This window comes from Chamaea fasciata, unplaced genomic scaffold (genome assembly GCF_029207755.1).
Source record: "Chamaea fasciata isolate MVZ Bird 193981 ecotype frontalis unplaced genomic scaffold, bChaFas1.0.hap1 SCAF_1, whole genome shotgun sequence".
Classification (NCBI taxonomy): Eukaryota; Metazoa; Chordata; class Aves; order Passeriformes; family Sylviidae; genus Chamaea; species Chamaea fasciata.
In genome coordinates this window covers 114,202,840-114,224,619 of record NW_027094086.1, presented here as the reverse complement: position 1 = coordinate 114,224,619, position 21,780 = coordinate 114,202,840, and the positions used below count along the sequence as shown (strand labels likewise).

At 40.1% G+C, this 21,780-nt stretch overlaps 2 protein-coding genes across 10 annotated transcripts in view; one reads left to right on the top strand and one right to left on the bottom strand.

The window, feature by feature from the left end:
• NGLY1 (N-glycanase 1) overlaps positions 1 to 12,771 on the bottom strand; it is a 38,793-nt gene extending 26,022 nt beyond the window's left edge. For 6 of the 7 annotated variants that reach the window (XM_066194270.1, XM_066194279.1, XM_066194256.1 and 3 more), the window contains exons 1-8: positions 12,618 to 12,755; positions 11,434 to 11,548; positions 9,162 to 9,404; positions 5,685 to 5,844; positions 2,258 to 2,480; positions 1,418 to 1,539; positions 870 to 1,015; positions 578 to 688 (exon numbers count right to left, since the gene is read on the bottom strand). In XM_066194270.1, the coding sequence (XP_066050367.1) occupies positions 578 to 688; positions 870 to 1,015; positions 1,418 to 1,539; positions 2,258 to 2,480; positions 5,685 to 5,844; positions 9,162 to 9,404; positions 11,434 to 11,548; positions 12,618 to 12,745 (1,248 nt within the window). In that variant the 5' untranslated portion in view covers positions 12,746 to 12,755. Of the gene's footprint in view, positions 1 to 577; positions 689 to 869; positions 1,016 to 1,417; positions 1,540 to 2,257; positions 2,481 to 5,684; positions 5,845 to 9,161; positions 9,405 to 11,433; positions 11,549 to 12,617 lie in introns of all 7 variants that reach the window. The other variant, XM_066194288.1, reaches the window with a different exon arrangement.
• Positions 12,772 to 14,906: 2,135 nt separating this feature from the next.
• Positions 14,907 to 21,464, top strand: OXSM (3-oxoacyl-ACP synthase, mitochondrial). 3 transcript variants are annotated; one of them, XM_066194227.1, is made up of 3 exons: positions 14,907 to 15,242; positions 17,259 to 18,264; positions 20,663 to 21,464. In XM_066194227.1, exons 2-3 carry the CDS (start codon positions 17,261 to 17,263, stop codon positions 21,063 to 21,065), a joined length of 1,407 nt encoding a protein of 468 aa, XP_066050324.1. In that variant the 5' UTR covers positions 14,907 to 15,242; positions 17,259 to 17,260; the 3' UTR covers positions 21,066 to 21,464. The 3 variants fall into 3 exon arrangements, with proteins under 3 accessions (XP_066050324.1, XP_066050317.1, XP_066050318.1); XM_066194220.1 differs by lacking the exon at positions 14,907 to 15,242 and adding an exon at positions 15,300 to 15,471; XM_066194221.1 differs by lacking the exon at positions 14,907 to 15,242 and having other exon boundaries at positions 16,730 to 18,264.
• Positions 21,465 to 21,780: the final 316 nt, after the last annotated feature.

Sequence of the window (21,780 nt, the reverse complement as noted above, 5' to 3'; positions counted from 1 at the left end):
TTTGGGAATGTTAAGCATGAACAGTGTAAATACATGTAGCTCTGAGTCAAAGCTCTGCTGATGCTATCAACACCTTTTGAAAGTCTTGGAAACAGGCCATGAATCATTCCTCTCACTTCCTAGAGCTTGTAAAACATCACTGAAAGCAAATTAAACCTGCATTTCTTACAACTGTAAATGCTACTGTTTTCAAGTTATAGCTGCACTGATGTGGAAAACATTCAGTCATCTTGAAGGAGCCCACACAGTTACTAAGGAGCTAAGGAGTTGCAGTTTACTCCCAGCAACTACAAGTCTGCTCCAAAGTCCCTAAGAAAAATAATATATATGCACACATCTGTACATGTAAGAGATAATATGATAATCCTCTTACATACCATTATTCATCTTATTTCCCATAAGTTCAGCACTGCGACTGATTCCCTCTATTCAGGGTAAACTGGGTAATTAACAGCATTTTTTATATCTGTAGTGCATTCCTATGAGGTTATCAAATGCATTCCTTTGTTTGAGAACTTCACATTGTGCAGACACTTGTGTCTCACTCTCAGAAACCCACAGAAGAAGAGTTACATACCGTTCTATTTAGCGCATTAATTGTCTCTCGCAGCGTCGCCTCGCTGAGCGCTGTCCTTCTAGAGAGTACCTCTTCATGTTTACAGCTGTATCTCCAGGTGACATCAACAACCTCAGGCACAAGTGGAAGAAAATAAAGCAACCAGAAATTCCCACATATCTTGCTTCATTTCAAGAGGTTATTTAATGAAAGTATACTTTTCTGTAATAATTGTAAAAATCACACCAAGGTGGAACACATTGCACACTTGCCTCAGGGCAAGTTTGTTTATTATTAGCATCATTACTCCTACCTCATCTTTGGAGAATGCAATTATGTAGGAGAGCTTCTTTCCCCAGCCAATTTCATAGAGAAGAGGCTTATCACAGACATTTTCACAAGGATCACAGTGAAGCCATCTTTTCTGAGATGAAGAATATACTTCAGTCCACACATGATCTATGCAACAAAGGCCAAGAATAAACAATGACATATAAAGACAGAGCCTCTACTCTAATCTTGCAGAATATTGTAACTTTTTCCAATTTATTAAATGAAGGAACAGATGAAAGAACATGTTTTCGGTTCATCTACATTTAGAAACATTACCAAATCTTCCTCTTTCTTAGGATCACAGACCCTTACATTCAGCTAAAGATTGTATCATTCTGAAGTCAGTCATCTGACCTTACTTGGAGAACTGTATTCCATCCTATCAGGCAAGACAGGAAATTGTATGTATATTGTCTTTGTTAGCTGACTGCATAACTGCACGCATTGCCTGATCTGAGAGACATAAAATACATAACCTCCTTCTGCACAGGTTTGTATTAATGTTACAACACTCCAGAATACTGATACCTGTATAGTCCCAGACGTATCTTGCTTCAAACCCCACGGCTCTGCAGCACAGGGTAAAGCAGTTGGCCCACTCACCACAGCGTCCACGTCTGGTTTCCAGAAGTTTTTCAGGGTTGTTATACCTACAGGAGAAAAATAACACAAAGAAAGAACAAGTGAAAATACATTTCACCTTTCAGAAATCTTTACATCGTGTACTGCTCATCTGACTAGACTTCAGTACTGATCAGTCCACAGAAGATAATGGAAATAATTGCTGCACAGCACAAAATGCATCTGAGCAGAACGCTATCTCAACTCACAGGACTCCATCATATGTTTATAGCAGCACTGAAATGAATCTGGTTAAGTTTTCAAAATTGATTTAGACATCTTAAAATATGACTTTTGCATGCTGGTCCTTTAAGTAGTTAGCAAAATGTCTAAACGTAACAAAAGTATAAATAAAATGTGTTTTGCTCTTCTGCTATAGACTCAGCAAAAGATGTACATTACACTGTGATTTACTACAGAAGTGAAGTTTTCCCTGCAATAACAAAACACTACCTACATATGGTTGCCAGTATTTTATTTAGAAGCTGTAGTACACCAAATTAACATTAAAACCCCCCCAACCAAGCCAGACAAGCATTCAGAACAAGTCCACATAGGAGAAAACACATACTGTTTTTAAAAATCTCTGATCTTGTAGAGAAATTGCTGGTTCATCAAATGTTCTACCACGTTACATAAAACAGCTTCTCTGCTCTCTGAACTAACAACTTCTCACCTGTTCACAAGATGCACAAATGCAAAGCTGTTTCTTGAAAGAAATAAGACAGCAAGTCTCTGTATGCTCACCTTGGGAATCTGTTACAGAGCTGACACTGGTTGCAGTAATGGTTTTCCACTCGACTGGCATCCCACCTTAGATCATCATCAGTAGGCAACAGGTAGTCACTTTTGGGCTCTGTCAGCCCACCACACCTGCTGCAAGGAAGACTATTTACCCAATGAAAAAAGGAAGTCTTAAACCAGTCCAAAAGCTCCAACAATAAGAAGTCCTCTTCATTCACATGTGCACCTGTAAAATTTATACAATGCACATTTAGTTCAAATGGAAAGGTAATTCAATTGAATTTGACAGTGCCTATGCAAATCAGCATCTCTGGGCCTTTATATTTTTTTACGTACTTTTAAATATAAAAACCGGATTAAAAAGCTTCATGTTTTACTTAAACACATACAAAAAAGAAAATCTTAATTATCAAGACTGAGTACGTTCAAACCTAAGAACAAAAAACTGCAGTCCTCAATACTACAGCTGTAATGAGAATAAGAAATTGCTCAGAAAAACAAGTCAGATTTACATTTCAGCCTGGTGAAGTTCCTGATGCACTTCATACTCTTCCAGGACTTTGGAGTGAAGAGTTAATTATTTTTCTGCTCCAAAATATTTTCCTATTCTTAGCTATTAAACCAGGAAAAACAACTGCTTTAATTTCAAAATCCCAAAGAACGAGAGGCTGGCAGCAGTCTAAACAACCAGGTGTACAGGCTCTCTACAGACTTTCTACAAACATAGCTTAATTATTGTAGAAAATCTGTATATACCATGCAAACATGTTGAGTTTGTTCTAATTTCAGCAAATAAACACCTTTCTCAGCTTACCCAAGGTAGAAACAGAATGTCTTTTGTTTTCTACTCTAGTGGATATCACCACACCAGACCCATTTTCCTGCTTACTACAGGTGTTAGAATCTACTCACATACTCTCATTGTTCCGACACCTGGAAATAGCCCCATTTTACTTAAAAAAACAAATCTATAAAGTCCAGTTTTTCAAGAGAGATCCATTCCTTTAAACTCCTTAGAATCTTTAAATGCACATCCTGTTATAATGCCCAGATAGATACTCTTCCTGCTCAGATATATAAATATTCAAATAATTCTTCCTAATAACTATATCATCTAGGCCACATTGCAATCATAGGTATTACTGCCTGGTTATTTTTATGCACTGCAGTTTTATTCTAGTCACAGTGCAGACAGTTTCGACTAATGAATATTAGCATACAAAATAAATTTCTAAAAATGCTGCTCAAAGGAAATTGAAGGCAGTTGCACTAAAAAATTATGTACTAGCTCAGGATGGTGAAAAAAACCCCTAAGAAGAGTGTTTAAGCTCATTTCACATCTTGCTCTGAAGCTGTACCATCTTTGGTACTAAAGACTGTAGGAGCACTAACACTATTAAACACACACTGCCAAGATCATGAAGTGCATGAAGATCATCTGTTAATCAAAGCAAGAACACCTGACTTCTAATTACAGTAAAATTTCCATTTTTACTCATGTATGTGAAAAACCTTTGTGCTGGAACTCTCAGAGAAAGGCTTACTGCTTACAAAATGGATATGCTTGTATATTCAAACTTTTTGCTAAAAGCTGAATGAGAAGATTTTAAGCACAGGCCATATTCTCTTTTCCTGAATAACAACATTCAAACTAGAACCCATCTGTGAAAATATGACTGCTATGCTACAAACATTCTTCGCTTAATTTGCAAAATAAATCCTTCAGTAAAACATCACATGAAAAAATGACGAATGTGGTTTATTTGAACAGAAAACAGTCGGCTGTGATACACAGCTATTTCTGATTGTCCAGTCCATCTTTCTAATGAAATGTGGCAAAGAGAAATAATAAAATCAAAGGTATACTTCCCATCAAATGACTGCTATCTTCCTAGTATAGTCCTTACGAGCCAAAAATGCTTGTTATGAGTTGCAAGGCCTATCCTAAAAACAAGTGTCCCCTAGCACTAAGTATTTATTCCCACAGGTGGCAATCTTAATGCAGCAGGACAGAAACCAAAGAAGCTGAAAGCCAATTACTCAAACACCTCATATACAGTCCATTCCAAAACAAATGTTTCTGTAAAAACTCTCGAAAAATGCTTTCAAGCTGTCACAATCCAAAACAGTGGAAATCCATCCCTTCACCTTTATTTGTATCTAAATTAAAGTCTGGAAGCTATTTTGCCTAAGTCAGCCTGGTGGTTTGGGAAGAAGTACCCAGAACATTATCCTCCCTATTCCTTCCCCTTTTTAAACAATGTGCACAGCAGTATTGGAACGGAGCCTAAGAGGCAGGCTTGGTTTTTATTTTGTTCCTTTATAAAGAAATTTAATAGTTGCAATTTATTATTTCTAAGTCTCTTTTCCCCATTGTATTGCCCCATGCTGCCGAATGAGAATACTTTGCATTTGCTCAGGCGGTTTCTTCCTTCCCAATACAGTTTTATAAAAGAAGAAAAATTACTAAGAAAATCCATTGTCAAAATTTTCCTTAATGCTGAAGGCACAATTACATATTACTGTGTGGTCATATGAGACACCACAAAGTAATTTATAAAAAAAAAAAAAAAAAGAAAGAAGATATTATTTCTGGTTTGCAAACCAGCAGCCCTTCTACAGTTAGCAGAATTGCTTGAAACAGTCTTCTTTCAAAGATTCACAGTGAAAAGGACTTTTATTTGTTCAAATATGGCCTTGGAATTGTATTTTTTTAAAATATTTATCCTATAGAAGTAACATTTCACTATACCATTGAAACAAATCTAAACCCATGACCTGAAAATAGAAATGTGTCATTTTAACTGACAAAAACTTCATACATTCAAAACAAATTCACATTTATGAAGCAAATATAAATTTTAGACACTGATGCCACAAGTATTTATGCCTACATTGCATATCTAGCCCCATGAGAAACAGGGAATCACCCTATTCATGTAAGCATTAGCAAAGGAAAATGATCATTTGTTTCTATTAGGTTACATCACGGGAAGATCTCATTCAAAATCTCACCAATATCACTTCAAAAAAGAGAAGTAGTAGTTAAAAAAATTTACTGTGAATTTAGAACTGTAGTACATACGGGAAAACTGCATTCTGAGAATTTCATAACAATGACTACTTGAACAAGAAGCTCCCCTCCTCCTGTAGCTATTTCACTCCAAGGAATGCAACACTTGTTTCCCCAGCACTTTTTTCTATTAATTCAGAAATTAAGAGTCCAAAATTCCTACATAAAAGCAGTGAAAGATGTATGACAAAAGCAAAATAAAAACAAGAGAAGAGAGTAGTAAATCAGGAAGAAGACAATACCAGTTTAGAAACAGCATTTGGAACCTGCAGACATGACCAAACACACACTGACAAGGTACAGTACACTTGAAAGAATACTTCTACTTTCATATACACTTTAACTTGGCAGCATTACCTTTGTCCAGTCTTGTAGCTTGTGCTAGCTTTTTCTGAGCCTTGCTTTTCAATTCCTGGAGGGGAATTGCAGCTAGTGCCTTCTGCTGAATAGAAGGATTCTCATACATCAATACAAGAGTCTCAAATTTTGTTTGAAGTGTTTTCAAGATATTTGCAGCCTGCAAAAGGATGTTCAGTCACAAGATGATTTATGAACTTCCACCTTCAGGCAGAATAACCAAGCTCTTCCATTTTAGTTTAAGTCAGTCATAATTCTGTTCATCTTTCATTCATAATTCTATGTTCATATTTACATTATAAATTTATTACAGGTGAAATGTTTATTTGCAAAGATATCAACAAAAACTGAAGACACCACCACCCAAACTGTAAAGCCAGTCTTCTTGTCTTTGAGCATTCTGAATGGTGTCTTGAGTGAAAAGTGTACTAACTTAGGAAGAAAACTGTTTTTAAAGACACTTCTAATGGGAAAGATTTTGACTTCTCTTCCCCACGTTTCATTTGGAAACCTTCTACCCAAAATCCACAAAGACATGTAATCACTTTTATTTTCTGGACACTGCTAAGCTGGTTTGTAGAACTATATTATTAATTCTGCTTATTATTTCTTATTCATGAATGTTGCTTGTCTGCTTCTACTTCCTTCTTTTATAGATCAACTCTGATAGAGGTTTGTACAGAGAGCCCAGTGACCACCCACTTGAACCACTCAGTCTGTTTCACCAGCAACTGGATATAAGAATTAGGTTTCTTCAGTCAGTTCAGTCACTTATCGTAAGTGTCATGTTGCACCCAATAAGGTACACACATAGATACTATAACCAACAGCTGAAGTTAATAATAATGAAGCTGGTAGCTGAGCAAACTATTTGTTCCCATTTAAAAGGGAACAATCCAGAAAGTGAAATGGGATTTTGAAAGTATGATTCTAGCATATTTTTGGGGTAAGCCTGTGGCACTGCTAATTTACCTTTTCCCTATTGCTTCATCATGTTTCAGCCTTTAGGCTTGCTAACTACCATCTTAATTTAATCAAAAATGCAATGCTTTCCTGAGAGGCTGGCAGCAAATGCAATATAACACACCCAGGTGTGAGAACTCTTCAGAAGATAACTTCTTTTAAAGGAGCACTTAAATTACAAGTGGTTGTTTTGATGCTGTTAGAGTACTGCAGGATCAGTCCTTCACAACTGCTAAAACAGAACAGAGTTGGTTTTGCACTTCCTGGAGCTCATCAGCTATAGGTAACTGGTTTAACATCATAAACTCCACTGTGTCCAGATTCACTTTGATGCAAGTTGAAAGAAAGAAATAAGGGATATTAGAGACTGACAAAGGCCTAAAGACCATCATGGTCTGTCAGCTTCCTGAAAGGGTATGGCTTCATGAAAGCCACTGTATGACCTGTAATGCAAATTTAATCTTAGAAGAGAGGTGAACCCCACTGCAGTGCTAAGTTTGGATACACCTTTCCTTCTGCAATCACTATGCCATTCAGGAAGGGATCAGAAACCAGCCACCAGAATTAACAACTAGCCATAGCTCTCCTTTTCCTCAGTCTCAAGAATATTTTATGACAAGAAATGCAGAAGAAAACAATGAGGCAAATTAATGATGATGGGTTAGGTCCCTAGGACTGTGTATTTGGGAATATTCCTCTGTTCTTTCAAGTAAGCTGCTTTTCCCTGCACTTACCAGGCCTCCCATGAATGACAGGTGAAACACACAGGCAAGAAAAAAATGCTTGCACTACAGAAACAACTCTAAATCTCTCTGACATCTGTCAGCAGTGCATACAACAATAATACAACTATAACTCTGCAGTGCACTCACTGGAAAACAAACCCCCCACTGCTGTGCAAGCAAAATGGCCTAGTCACTGCCAGACTTCCAACCAATCCAGACTATAATGATCAAATTCAATGGCTCAGAGACCTATCAGTATAGTTCCCTGTAGAGATCAGCTAAATACAGCATTCTAAAAGAGTGTCAACACTGCCTAACTAATGCCTCTAAATAGTAGTAACTTTGATCCCATCATCCAGGCATGGAAGCATGAAATTTCCGAGAAATGGATCCACAACTCTAATGGCTACTGTATGTTGGGGCAGAGTAACTAGAAATTTGAAGGATTATCATCAGAATACATTCTGTCAACATTGTGCAACATTGCTGTCATTGAAGGATCAACTTTTAAAGCTTCCTGTCCTAAGCAGTACAGCAGCAGCAAATCACTCTACAGGTTTCATAATCGCTTACAACCACCATTGCAGAAGTGGCTGAAACAGTAAAAATCTAGAAGCAGGTAAAAAAAAAAAAAAAAAATCCATAAAACCCCAAACAAAGTAAAACAAATCCAGTCAGTGTATTTTAGAGGCAACTACTGTCATGCTAACATAACTAGATTAAACGTTCCAAGGCCATGTGCCTACACCAGCACCTTTCCCAAAGGAGCTTTTGGGTGAGGATGGGTCATTTAGTGCTCTCTATCCCCAAAAGACATCACTTGAAACAATGCTTTGCCATTTCTCATTCAGTGACTTGGGTAGGCATTGGGATGGAACAGTAAGTCATAGATCATATCCAACAACATCTTGATAACATAATTTGAAACACACAAGCTGTGTTTAAGGATGCATGGGAAGTGAGCTTTTGGAAGGATTCATCTTACACCAACTTTGAGACCAAAGTGACATCAGTTCTAGGAGAAAAAACTCTTCAAAATGTTAAACCAAAGCATCCTTAAAAGCTTCTATCAAAAGGTGTAACTTAATTTTTCAAAGCTGTATGAGGTGCTGAGTATTTTCCCATCAGGCCAGTTAACATCAGATGAAAGGACTCTGTCTTGATCAGTAACTTCACCTCAATCTCTTGGACAAGGGAAACTCAGCCTAAATAACAATAAATTTGCCCTTGTCTGGCTAAATTCCTGTTCTTAATGATGGGCACATGTGAAAAAAGAAAGCCCTTCTCACAGGCTACACATAGAGATCATAATGCACGAACCAAGACACCAGCAATTATAAACATTAGTTATGCTCCTGTTCTTCTGCTGGCTTTCAAGTACCAAACATAACCCTAGTCTTAGCTTCTCACTCTCCCTTTGTCCCCTTGTTCCCCATCTTGCTGTTCCTTTCCAATATGTATCAGCTTTTTTCCTTGCCACCTTGATCAACAGAATATTTATGGACATCTTCAACAAAATCTCTTGCTAATATTCTGTTTATGGCATTTATAATATATTTATGTTTCATGCTTAAGGTGCACGCAAACTGAAGAAAACACTCAAAAACCTTCAGAAACCACTGAGGGAAAAAAGTCTACTCCAACCTTCTTAAAGCAAGCTTAGCTATGAGGTCAGAACAAGTTGCTCTAGGAGATTACTCAGTTTCTCTGAGCAACCTCAATAGTTACCTCTTCTTCAATCTTTATATGCAAGATTAATGAGCCTATGAAGTTTGCAGGTTATAATTACCATTTCAAGAGATTGCACAAGTGATGTCTCTGGTTGCTGACGGGCAGGGGCAAGAACAGAGTCAACAGGTCTCGAAGGCCGTTGTGCAGCTGTCTGAGGGCTACTGAGAGTTTCAGAGGATCCTGGTCTGTGGATTTGGTTTGACTCATTCAGTCTGCTACTCCTCTCTCCAGCAATTAAGTCTCTGATTTTACGTAGTTGCTCAATTGAAGCTTCCTTAGGGAAAACCAAGTGAGTCTCTCCCTGAAATTTAGACAAATGAATTCAGCAGTTAATGCAGGCCTGAGCTGGTCCATGATCTGTAGCTATAGCTAACATTTTACTGGAAGCCAGCATCCTAAGGCTTGGCAGGATTCAAGTTTTTAGCTTAGGTCCCTTACAGTAGAAACTTGAAGCCACTCACAGCTTCAGAAGTCTACCAGATCAAGAACCTAAAGTCAATCTAGAGAAAGAGAGCACACAACAATATGCTTTTATTAGTAACTTATTTTGCAGAGCCATTCGTGGGCTATGCAGGTTTGGCACAGAAAGCAACAACAGAAATGAACAATTAATGCTCAGTTCTCACAGTAAAGCAGTGAAATCCTAGGCAATACAGAAAGACATCAAATGTTGAGGGAAGAAGCCCCTAGAATGGCATCTGCTGGAAATTCTTTAAATACTGGTATCTTTTATGTTTAAGTTTAAAGTTTTCAGATAGGCAATATTACTCTTATTAAAACTGGTACCTGGGATGATTTCTGGGTTTTATTTTTGACTGCAATGTGATCACTGGTAGCATAACAAGAGATCAGTAACTATGACAGAATCAAATACCTGTGTATTTAACATAAAAAAACCAGGTTACTAAAAACATGAAGATCCTGAAGCATTCATCCTTTAACAGTTTCAGTTTCTACCACTGCAGCATTTCTATTCATTAAGTTGATTTGTTTACCTACAGTCACTCGAGGTCACATGTCACTGCAGATGGAGACTTTGAGTTAACACTTAAAATCACCACAAAACTAAATGGAATGTCTCAAGCCATTATCAAGCAGAACTGAAAGAAGGAACAATATTAGCCGTGCAGCTGAAAAGAAGTTTGTGAGCTTCAGCTCTGACAGACACAAAAACTGTAAGACTGAGCCAACACACTCTCAGAGACCTGCCTGAGTGCTTCCCTAGCTACACTGCCCACCTCCTGGCTAAAATAGACCATTAAAAGTCTCCTGAGCACCAGCATGAGAATAAATCCACAGACCATTTCTCCCTCTGCAGTCACTTCTTTCAGCATACTTTTTCCTTCAGTTAAAAAAACTACAGTAATTAACTTTACCCAAATAGAAGGCAGAGGCCTCAAGACAGCTGGACCTAAGTAACATAATGTACACACCCATACAGAAGTGTGGCATCAAACAGACAAACTAAAGCAAAGCAAGAGCTTTGCACCATTAAACAGGAGCTGGGTTTTCACACCAGCTCTCCAATAACCACAAAAACTGCCTCTAGTTTAACAAGCTTTGGCAGTTCAAGTTCCACCAAGACAAGGACCACTTCAGAACACAAAGCAATCTTTGAAATACATCTTTCTGACTAAAACAGAATCAAGATTCACTCAACGCTACTTTACTATTTTAGGATAACATTTCATAACTTTTAAAATGGGTTTTGAAGGACTCACCCTCCTACTACTACTTGAAAAGTCAGTCTATTGCCCTTCACTGCTGTCATGACAACACCAGCACTTGTGCAGCTGCACTGTGAATTGGCTGAAAAACATTTCTGGTTTTGTTTTGGAAGATCAAATTTTAATCAGATCAGCTTCCCTTAGCACTATAGGGCTCTACTGATAGTAGGAACATGAAGAAGAGCAGAGGTTTTAATTTTTTTCCCCTCTCTTTAAAATGGCAGTTTCAACACTCATTTATAATGTCTGATGTTCAGCTAACAGTGGATTGCTACAAAGAGAAAGAGGTTTCCACCCTGCTTCCCACCACTTTGTGCCAACATGGATATGTATCCAACCATTCAGTAAACCAGCAGTGTACCTGAGCAGCAAAAAAAAAAAAGATCTTGTTATGCATTAGGTTAGCTCACCATTTTTCTGAAGCAGCACATCTAAATTCTCTGCTGGTTAGCTACAGATATTTGCAGACAAGGACTGAAAGAAAAATACCAACTGCCTTAAAATCCCTTGCCTTGTGACTAGAGAAGCAGGAAAAAAACCCCCAATTTTAAATTTTACTATATAAACTGAAGAAGACACATGAAGTTACTACATTATACTCACCTCTTGAAACCCCATCTCAAATAAACATTCAACTGCTCCTCTGACGGGCAACAGCCTTGTGGAAAATGCTGGATTTCCAATTCGAATTAGTCTGTATTTTTCCTCATATGGATTCCTGAACAAATTGAAAGTTATAATTATATCTGCAAATTAAGTAAACACTTAAGAGACGGGTAAATGCACTATGAATTTTTTTTTTTGAAGTTTAGCTTCATTTACATCACTTAAGCGAAACCTACACAAAACTTTGACTTTATAAATGTCTTTTTGTACTTAACTCTGAGAGTTACCAACTGGTGCTAAAGTTTAGCTTGCAACTTATACTCATGAATTCATGTTTTGTAGCCATATCCAGCATAGCTAAGTCTGTAGAAACACTTAGAGACAACTTCACATCCCCCTATCCCTGGTGCATTCTAATTGAACCCGGATGGCTTTAGTGCCACCACGGAAGCTGTGCTAAACTGCCTGGTACGTGAGTGAAACGACTGTGGTCTCTGTGCTACCCCTCACTTCCCCTTTCCTCTTTCAACTCTTTTAAAAGCCTTTTTCTCTCGCCTCGTTCCTATAAAGAACAGGGACTCGCCATTCTCTGTCACACAGCAGCTTTTACAAGTGGTTGACGAGCCAGATATAGACAGGGAGGGGCAACCCTTACACCTCGAGCTGCTGGAAGGCATCAAGGTCAGTCACACGCACCGGCGTGTATGCGCACCCTACAGAGCCACCTCGCAGAAATTCACACACAATTAACTCTTACTACCAACCTTGCGAAGTCAGGCGCAAAGGGCAAGCGAAAAATAGAGTAAAAAATAAAGCGCAGTTAAAATGAAGTAAAAAATTAAGTTTAAATCAAGTTAAATTACTTGATTCCTGTGCATCCACTTGTTTAAAGGTAGTTCAATACCCACCTAAGATGGAGAATCAGGAATAAGGCACAATTTTGTCGTTAATACACAAACTCCTAAACTTTCAAAACAACCAGCAATAAATAAAGAAACAGAAGACCAGAACACGACACCTCTAGGTAAGCAACAATAATTTTGAAATAATGACAAAAACACGCGAGACGCTTCTGAACTCCGGCATTACACAACAGAACCGAAGGCGCCGCGCGGAGCCGGGGAGCGGCCGGCGGGACCCTGCGGCACTGCCCGCGGGCCGAGGGCGGCAACCCCGCTCACCGGAGGATGTTGTCAGCGTAAGTGAGGAGCAGCCGCGAGGCCTCCAGGAAGATCTCCCGCCTGTTCTGGCACAGCTCGCTCACGGCGGGGGAGCCCGGCGAGGACGAGAGCCCCAGGGCGGCCGCCATCGCTGCCCACCCCCCGCACCGCCCGCCCCCGGCGCTGCGCCACGCGGATGCGCCCTGCGAGCAGGAAGTCACCGCCCTCAGCCGGGCAGCACCGCCCGCCGCTGGGCGCATGCGCAGTAAGAGCGGTGAGGTCACCGCGCGCAGCCCCCGCGCCCACAGCCGGCGCACGGGGGGGGGGGGCCTTAAAGGGCCCGAGCGGGTTTAATGCTGACCCCGCACCCCACTGAACGGTGGGACCTCCCGGTCACATCGGGATCTCCGTGTCCCAAAGCAGCTTCTTTCACCCCGTGTGCAAGGGGCTAATCCACGCGCAGGGTCGAGGTATTTGATTTATTTATAGATCTGCGCAGAAAGGGGTGCACAAGGCCAGCACGATGACTACCAAAATTTATCTCTATTTATGCATTCTAGCAAGCAACGGCATTAATGCTCATCGGATACAAGTTACACAGTTCACCTATTAATTAACATGCTATTTCCCGTACTTCTTATGCTGATTAGTCCACATGCTCATTTTTTCTCTCGAGTCAATCAACGGTTGCAAACTCCCCCTGCCAGAATTACCTTTTATACAGTCTGAGCTGATCCCAGCGCAGCTGCTAAACTGCCCTTCCGTAGTTTCTTCCATATCTTGGGAGTCCTGCCAAATGTCCTTGTGTCCAATGAATTCTGCATTCTTCGTGCCCACTGTCAGTGGTAAATCCTTCTTCCCAAGCTGTGTAAACCTCCAGCACTTTGAGGTTTCTCATTGAAACATGTGGAGTCCTAAAAAATCGATTCTGTCAACAAGCAATTTATCTTTCTAACACCGGGGCATAACTTACAGCTTGATTAAATCTCCTCTCTGGTTGATTTGGCTTGAAAGTATACAAAGATCAAGCATCAAAGAACATAATTTCTTAAGAAAATGTTTACCTATCCCGTGTTTTGCAACATCAGAAGCCCCTTGGCAGGCAGTAACATCATTAAGGATATAAATCCCCTTTTGTACTGCCCTGGTTTGACAGTACTGCGGGTGCCACACCTTAAGGCTCACCGGGGTTGCCTGAGCAGGAATGTCACTGCAGCGACTCGCCCCCGGCGCGACATCCGCCCTGCACTACCCAAAGTCCTTCCCAGAGAAGTTAAAAACGCCTGGTCTTCTAGACGTCTGGTTTGTGCTGCTACTCAAAGAACTGTGGTGAAGAGCCTTGGACACAGGCCTGTGGAGATTTGCTTTATTAGGAATGCAGATTTAAAGAGTTCCAAGCAAGAGGTTGTTAAAATTCAAGCTGCCTTCTGATTTTGTAGGTGATAATATGCTATAGCTCTGCTGCCTGCTTCTGACAGGTCACTGCTCAGCTTCTATGACTTTTTAAGACAGTGGTACATATCCCTCACAAAAGCTGAGATTTAACACAGGGCAGTTCACTTTTGCTGAGATTACATTTATTATTCCTATGATCACAATTAAAAAGTTACTATCTCAGCCCTCAGGATCATGGGACTGGTACCAAAGTAATCGATTTCTAATTTAAGATGATGCCATGTTCCTTGGCTGCTACTTCAGCTTTTAATTTCCTTTCCATGTGTTTCATGTAGGCATGTGATTCTCAGTGTTGGCTGCCTTAGGAAATATAAAGATTAGCAATATTGCTATACATGTATGCATATAAATACATAATGCATCTCAGTACAGCATTTGTAAACAATACTTTGGAAGTGCTCATAGGAAAGCAGTGGGAAAAATTTAGAAAACCAAATGCCAACTTCCAACAGATTACTAACACATTAAATGCCCAAGGAATTTTATTTCTAAATTAAAAAAAGACTCTTCATTAAGAAAAAAAAAAGTGCACACGTGTTTATTTTTTCTTTATTAAATATTGCATTTATCTCCTACTTGTTTGGTTTTTTCCTGCAGGACGTGCCTCATTACTCTGTTGCAGTTTGTATTTTTAAGTAGCTGTGTTTGCAGCTAATAAACATTATTGTGTTGTGTGTGGGTAAATTTATTTCAGTTTTCTTACTGCTGTATACTAAAATGATGTAAAGGTATCACCTAATAAATAAACACACAATGTAATTAATTCATGTCTCTGTTGATGAGACTTTGACAAACATTTTATGCTCTGCCATGGCAATCTGTCCGGGATAAGATCTTGCCTATTACTCCACCGGAGTGTTTTGAAGCCTTTGTTTGAAGGGTTTTAGGTTTCGGTTTGTTTTTTTTTTTTTTTACTCCTCCTTTGCGTGACTGAAACGCGTAGCTTGGGAAGGACAACACTTCATCGCCGTTTCCCGGTCTCTGAGCTATTCGCACGGTGCCGCCGCCCGCCCGCCCACACCGGCGCCCGCGGGGCGGGGCCAGACCGGAGGAAGCGCCGTGGGACGCGCGTGCCCTCACACCTCCTTCTGTCCCCCCGCGCCTGCCGAGTGGTGCGGCCTCGCGCCGTCGGATCGGGAGAGGGAGGCAGAGCGAACCATCGCGGGGCGGGGGGGAACGCGGCCGGCGGAGGTACCGCAGAGGACTGGGGCGGAGGGAGGCGGGGGTTCTAGCGCGGGCCGGCGGAGGACGGCGGGCTGGGTCGGGCCGGCAATGGCGGCGCTGGGCCGTCCCGTGGAGCCGGGGTTTGACTCCTGGTTTACACATTAAAAGTGGCCATTGGCCTTGAAATACCTAGGGGTGCTCGGTAGCGCTTGTTCCCGGGGGAAATTATCCTGCTCCTGTTTTTTCCACACACCAGGTATCGGGCGTTGTTGAGTCGGACAGGACGGCTCGGCACCGGGTGACGGCATTTCAGTAGAGGCTGCGTGGGGCTGCGGGTCGAGCTGCCTTACAGAGCTCTGCAGTCATATGTATATTTTGAGATATATGTATATACACTGATCAAATACTTCATCATATACGTTATTATACACATGTATAACAGTACGTATAAAATACATTACCTTACACGTTCTATATGGTATGCAACATATTGTGTATCTATAAAACATGTTATACATTATACTTTATGCATGTAATATGACTGCAGAGGTGTTTAATATTCTCTCTAGATATAGAATATCTAATGTTCTTTATATATATGTAACTTGCATTGTATAATACATAGTATGTTATATATAATACATATTTTTTATTCACATTTTTATACACACACACACACACACACTGCGTTTTTTATAGAGTGCAGGCTAAGTGGCTTAAAAACCTGAAATGGCAGATTTGGGTCAAGATTTAAGACAAACTCCTTTTAAAATATTTTTGAATAGTTAAATTTAATAGTTGCATATAATACGTATAAAATATAATATGTGGTTGTTTATTATTTTTATTCCCTATCCCAAGTGTTCCTGGCCAGGCTGGATGCCTCTGCTGCCTGGTCTAGTGAAAGGTGACCCTGCCCATGGCAGGGATTGTTGGAATGAGATGATCTTTAAGGTCCCTTCCAACCCAGGCCCTTTCTATGGTTCCATGACATTTTTTAGTAATGCTGGTGCATATTTTATCAGCAGTGCCCAGCAGCCCCTTGTGGTCTTCATAAAGCTCTCTCCATTTTACCAAAGAGCTGGGGATATCAAGTTGCTCTTTGGACAAGGCAAAAAGCAGGCAACCTGTTGAAGCTGGTGTTGTAGGTGTTGGCAGACCTGTACTGCAGCCTCTGCCCTGCCCCAGCATGTCAGGTGTGTGCAATCAGACTGGCTCTGGACCTGGCAGTGGCCAAGGCTAGGAAAAGGGACTATGGCACAATATAGCACCATCACTGCTTGGCATAGTCCTCTGCTCCTTCTTCAAGTCCTTGTTCTCAGCAGAGGCCTTCTGCCATCGCTTGCCGTGCCTCCTGTTATGCGGGGTCTGGTGGTGTTACCTTCAACGGAGATGGTGCTGTGCTCCACATCTTACTCAAGCTAATTGAGATATTGTCCCCTGACAATGTAATAACCCAAGGCTGATGAACAGTAGGTGGAGGTGGAAAGAGAAGGAGTCTTGTCCTAGATGTGAAATTACATTAGTAGCAGAACCAGGACAAGTTTATTGACTCCTGTTTGAAGTTTCTAGACCACTCTGCCTGAGATGAAGGTTGAGATGATGGTATCCTCTACTTGGTAATGGTGAAACATACACTTTACTGGTAAACACACGCTTTTTCCTTTAGAAGAATAAAGCTGTTAAAGCTCATTGTTTCTGCCTCCAGCCAGCTGGTGGTTAAAGCTCCAGGGGAAATTTTTCAGCAAAACCAGAGTGCTTCACAGTCCACAGTGGTGCAAAACCATATTTATCAGCAGCTTAAGCTAGAAGAGCCCACTAAAGGCATTCCCAAAGTGAACATGTTTCTTTGCCATTATCTGCCATAACTCATGCTATTTCTTGTTACAGACACAGAATCTCTATCCCTTTCTTCAGGGTTGAAAATAGGCTGTCTTGTAAAAAGCAAGTTACTAATTTAATGTTCTTGGAAAGTTTTCCACATTGGCTGCTTTATTGTTGTGTTTGTCTTTCCCCACCCCCTCCACCCCACTCCATTTACAGGAATGTGCTTGATTATTGCCACCATGTTCTCACAGTGCTCACAGGATCTGTTAAAGATTGCAAATCTTCATCTCCGGAGTCTGAATTTAAATCTACATTTACAAAACCACAGAAGGGCTTTCAGCAAGTCACTGCCTGCATGTCGAAGGAAAGTAGTTGTTACAGGTATTGGCTTAGTGTCCCCTCTCGGTGTGGGGACTCAGTTTGTGTGGAAGAACCTTCTGGAAGGCGGCAGTGGGATTACATCACTAGATGGGGAAGAATATGCAGGCATCCCATGTAGAGTGGCTGCGTGTGTGCCAAGAGGAAACAAGGAGGGTGAATTCAGTGAAGAAAGCTTTGTGTCAAAGTCAGAGAGCAAATCCATGAGTTCTGCCACCGTGATGGCCATCGGTGCAGCAGAACTGGCAATGAAGGACTCTGGCTGGTCTCCCCAGTCTGAACAGGACCGCCTAACTGCTGGTGTGGCAATTGGGATGGGAATGGTTCCACTGGAAGAAATTTCTGACACAGCTGCCTTGTTTAAAACAAAGGGTTACAATAAGGTCAGCCCGTTTTTTGTCCCAAAGATTTTAGTCAATATGGCAGCAGGCCATATCAGCATTAAACATCAACTGAAAGGGCCGAATCATGCTGTGTCCACCGCTTGTACCACAGGCGCCCATGCAGTTGGAGACTCCTTTAGATTCATTGCTGCTGGTGATGCTGATGTCATGTTGGCCGGAGGAACTGAGGCTTGCATTAGTCCTTTGTCTTTGGCTGGATTTGCAAGAGCCCGGGCCCTCAGCACGAGTTTTAACTCAAGCCCTAAAACAGCCTGTCGACCCTTTGATTCGCAGAGGGAGGGGTTTGTAATGGGAGAGGGTGCTGCTGTGCTGGTCTTGGAAGAGTATGGACATGCTGTACAAAGAGGTGCTAGGATCTATGCAGAAGTTTTGGGTTATGGACTGTCCGGTGATGCTTGCCACATAACAGCACCTAATCCCGAGGGAGATGGTGCATTCAGGTAAGAACACTATGTTGATTATAATGGCTACTTCATATGTTAATTGTAGTGGGTACATTTGTTTCTATCATTGTATATTTTTCATAGAGAAGGGATGTTCAATCTTGAATTAATATTCCAAAAGCTTGAAAATCTAAAAAATGAAAGAGCTTCTGGTAACATTGTGCCCTGATTCCCTTTTTTTAGTAGGAGGGTGAAAGCTAGTCCTCAGTAGAATCAACATTTTTCCATATAACTGTATGAAAGCTTTCTCTGTGTGAACACATTGTTGCTTTGCTGCATACAGCTGTTCATATAAATAAGTCTCAATGGAAACCTCTTTTTAAGATGTTTGTGGTGAGATAGACTTTCAGGTTCTCCTTCGCTCTTTTTCCATTGAGAAGGTAGACACCTCTCCTGCAAAAGTATGTTTTTTGTTGCAAGAAATCTCAGATGATTAAACCTGTAGAGCACTTAGAAGATCTAATTTGTCAGAATATTCAGTTCTTTGATCAGATGCAGCTAAGAGTGTTGGTGAAGGGCGATAGCAGAAATACACTTTAATACTGTTTAGGGAGGTAGTAAAGCTTCATCAGTGTTTATCTCATCAGAACCTGTTCACAAGTAGATGATACTCATCTAATCATTATCATTGGCCTAATTAAATTGTCAGCTAAATTGCTCGTGTAAGTTGGAGAGCTTCGTGTAGGCTGAATACTATTACTGGCATTGGAATCTTTAGTGAAGATTTAGGTAGCCTTATTCTGAATGTATGTGACCAAAATTTGATCTATCACTGCACAAATAGGTCAAACTTCTGCGTGGTATTGTAAAGCTAAGTTTACATCTCTATAAGGTTAACAGATTTTTCTAGAAGTGTAAATATACCATCTATACTCTTTGATTTATATTTAATTGTTCTGCAGACTTAGGTGTGAGATGAGTAATCAGGAGTGTCTTATCTCATAGTTTCAGAGTTGTTTACCCTTGAGATGGTATGGCAATATATTGTAATAGAATTTTTGTGTATTTTATGATTGCAGTAGCATATAAATTAAATTCACAGTAGGAAGAGTTGAAAGTTAATCTGGGTATCTCTAAAATGTTGAGCATTTCCACCCTTGAGATAAGATAATACATTTTAATACTGTCTTTAAGCCAGTATTTTGTTACTGCAGTGGTATATGGATTAAATTTGGAATGTTTGTACTTATCTCACTTTTCTGTAGGAATTTTATTTGAATTTTTTTACATCAAAAAAATTCAGAGGAATATATTTTTTGTCATCTTCTAATAACTACTTCTGTTGGAGGCTAATATGTATGTTGGAATAAACCAGCAGAAAAGGAAAGGCAAAGCCAGACTCAGAATTGTGGATGTAAAGAGTGACCTACACAAGTAATCTGGTATCTCCTTAAGTGAGTAAGTTCACTGCAGATAATGTATTTAACTAAATTAATTTATCTCTTAGTTATCAGTAATCTCTTTTGCCTGAGTATGGGCTCACTATCTAGTGACAGTGAGTGTCAGTGGCCTCCGCTCTAAGGTAAGATGGACGCTTCTAAGGGTAGGAGGTTGGAGCAGAGACATTTAAATTTGTCCAGAAGCTATCTGTTTTTGAGCTTCATTTTATTTCCTTATTTTTCATAAATTTCCAAAGGGTCAGTGGTCTTTTGCTCAGACGCACTTTGTTGTTATGTGCACAGAGAGTTGTCTGATTCATCTTCTTTGAGGGAAATCTATGAGAAATTGCGGTATGGAACTGTGCTGATCCTCCCATGGTTTTATAAAAAAACATGTTTCAAAGAGGCAGTCACAGTGCAGAAGTCATCAGGAGTCAAACGAAACATACCATGCCAGGGGTAGAAGAGTGTGACTTTCAGTAAATTTCATTATAAAATGAAATATAGGGATTTGTGCTATCTCCTTGACATTTTCTAGTCTCTGGAAAGCATTCAAAACCAGCTCATGTGGAGGATGACTGCAGATTTTTTCTTTCATTTCCCAGTATTTTTGTTGGGGAGAGTGTATCTAAGTTTTTGTAATAATATTGGTAGTTATTCCTCTCTCCAATGTTTTCAAATTTTACAGTGAAAAGGGTGTTTGTTACATAAATGTAGTCTGTAGAGACTGATTTTCATATCTTCTTTTCTTCTTCTTTGTATTTTTCCTAGGTTTGGAATTTTGAACAAGTCTGATTTTATAGTGGGCCTCACTTCTATTGTTTTCGTCTGGTACCTAATGTAGATGCTAATGTGCTTAGTGAGATGAGTTAACCTCTTGTCATTTACATCTCTGCTAAAGCAGATTTTCACACTTGACAAACATTTTTAAACAACCTATAAGTTTTTTATTGGTTTGTACATTTGACAAAAATACATTGGGCAAATCAGCCTTCTTTTGTCTTTTTTTTCCTTAGGTGCATGTCTGCAGCAATAAAAGATTCTGGGATCAAACCTGAGGATGTAACATATGTCAATGCACATGCAACTTCTACACCTCTAGGAGATGCTGCTGAGAATCAAGCAATCAAGAGACTTTTTAAAGATCACTCACGTAATATTGCAGTTTCCTCAACAAAAGGAGCAACAGGACACCTCTTGGGGGCTGCAGGAGCTATTGAAGCAGCTTTTACTGCACTGTCCTGCTACCACGGGATTTTGCCACCTACTCTAAACTTACAGAAAACAGAGGCAGAGTTTGATCTCAATTATGTTCCATTGACAGCTCAGGAGTGGAAAACTGACAAACGGCGTGTAGCACTCACAAATTCATTTGGCTTTGGTGGCACTAATGCAACTCTGTGCTTTGCAAGTGTTTAACTTATGCTGTGAATGGGGTGAAAAAATGGCACCAACGATGATTTTCTGTACTGCTGTCCCTGGTGTGTTCTGTAATCTTTTCTCAGCTTTGACAGTTGCTCATTTGATACATCAGAACTTCATTCACCCTAACATTTACACCAGTAATTCTTCTAGAAAGAGGGAACTTCTTTTACTCATTTTAATAAAAATAAATAAAAGATCTATTGTTTTTGTGATGAAGAAGTTTTTGTTCTTGACTAGAGCACGAGACATGGTTAACCTATATTAGAAAAAAATTTTCTATGCATGTGACAAAGAAATTGTTTGGAATCATTTATATAAAAGAGAGGCTGCCTAACAAGCTAGGACTTCACACCTGGTGAATTAACTGCATGGTAATACAAGGTTTATGACTGAGCTCCCCTTTGTTACCCACTCCAGATAGAATTCTGCCTTTTTCCTCATGGTGAGTTGTCTCAAATATCATAGATTTATGTGCATTCTTCCACACAGGTGATATTCAGGGGACAATAATATAGACAGATATAAGATTTCTGGCACTGGTTCATTTTCTTTTCATCTTTATTAATTTCCATTTGCTGTGTTTCCTTGTTAGCCATGGTCTAACATTGAAGGATGCATACAGCATGACCTGTACGTCTCCATGTGGCCCAGAGATAGAATTAGTAGGTCATGACCTGTTTTGTTCTGAAATTTTGTACAAGTGTAGTAA

Excerpts from the sequence above, each read along its gene's own strand:
- OXSM (XM_066194227.1), top strand. The coding sequence starts at position 17,261 with ATGTGCTTGATTATTGCCACCATGTTCTCACAGTGCTCACAGGATCTG. Across the intron at positions 18,265-20,662 it reads GAGGGAGATGGTGCATTCAG|GTGCATGTCTGCAGCAATAA; the intron begins GTAAGAACACTA and ends TTTTTTCCTTAG.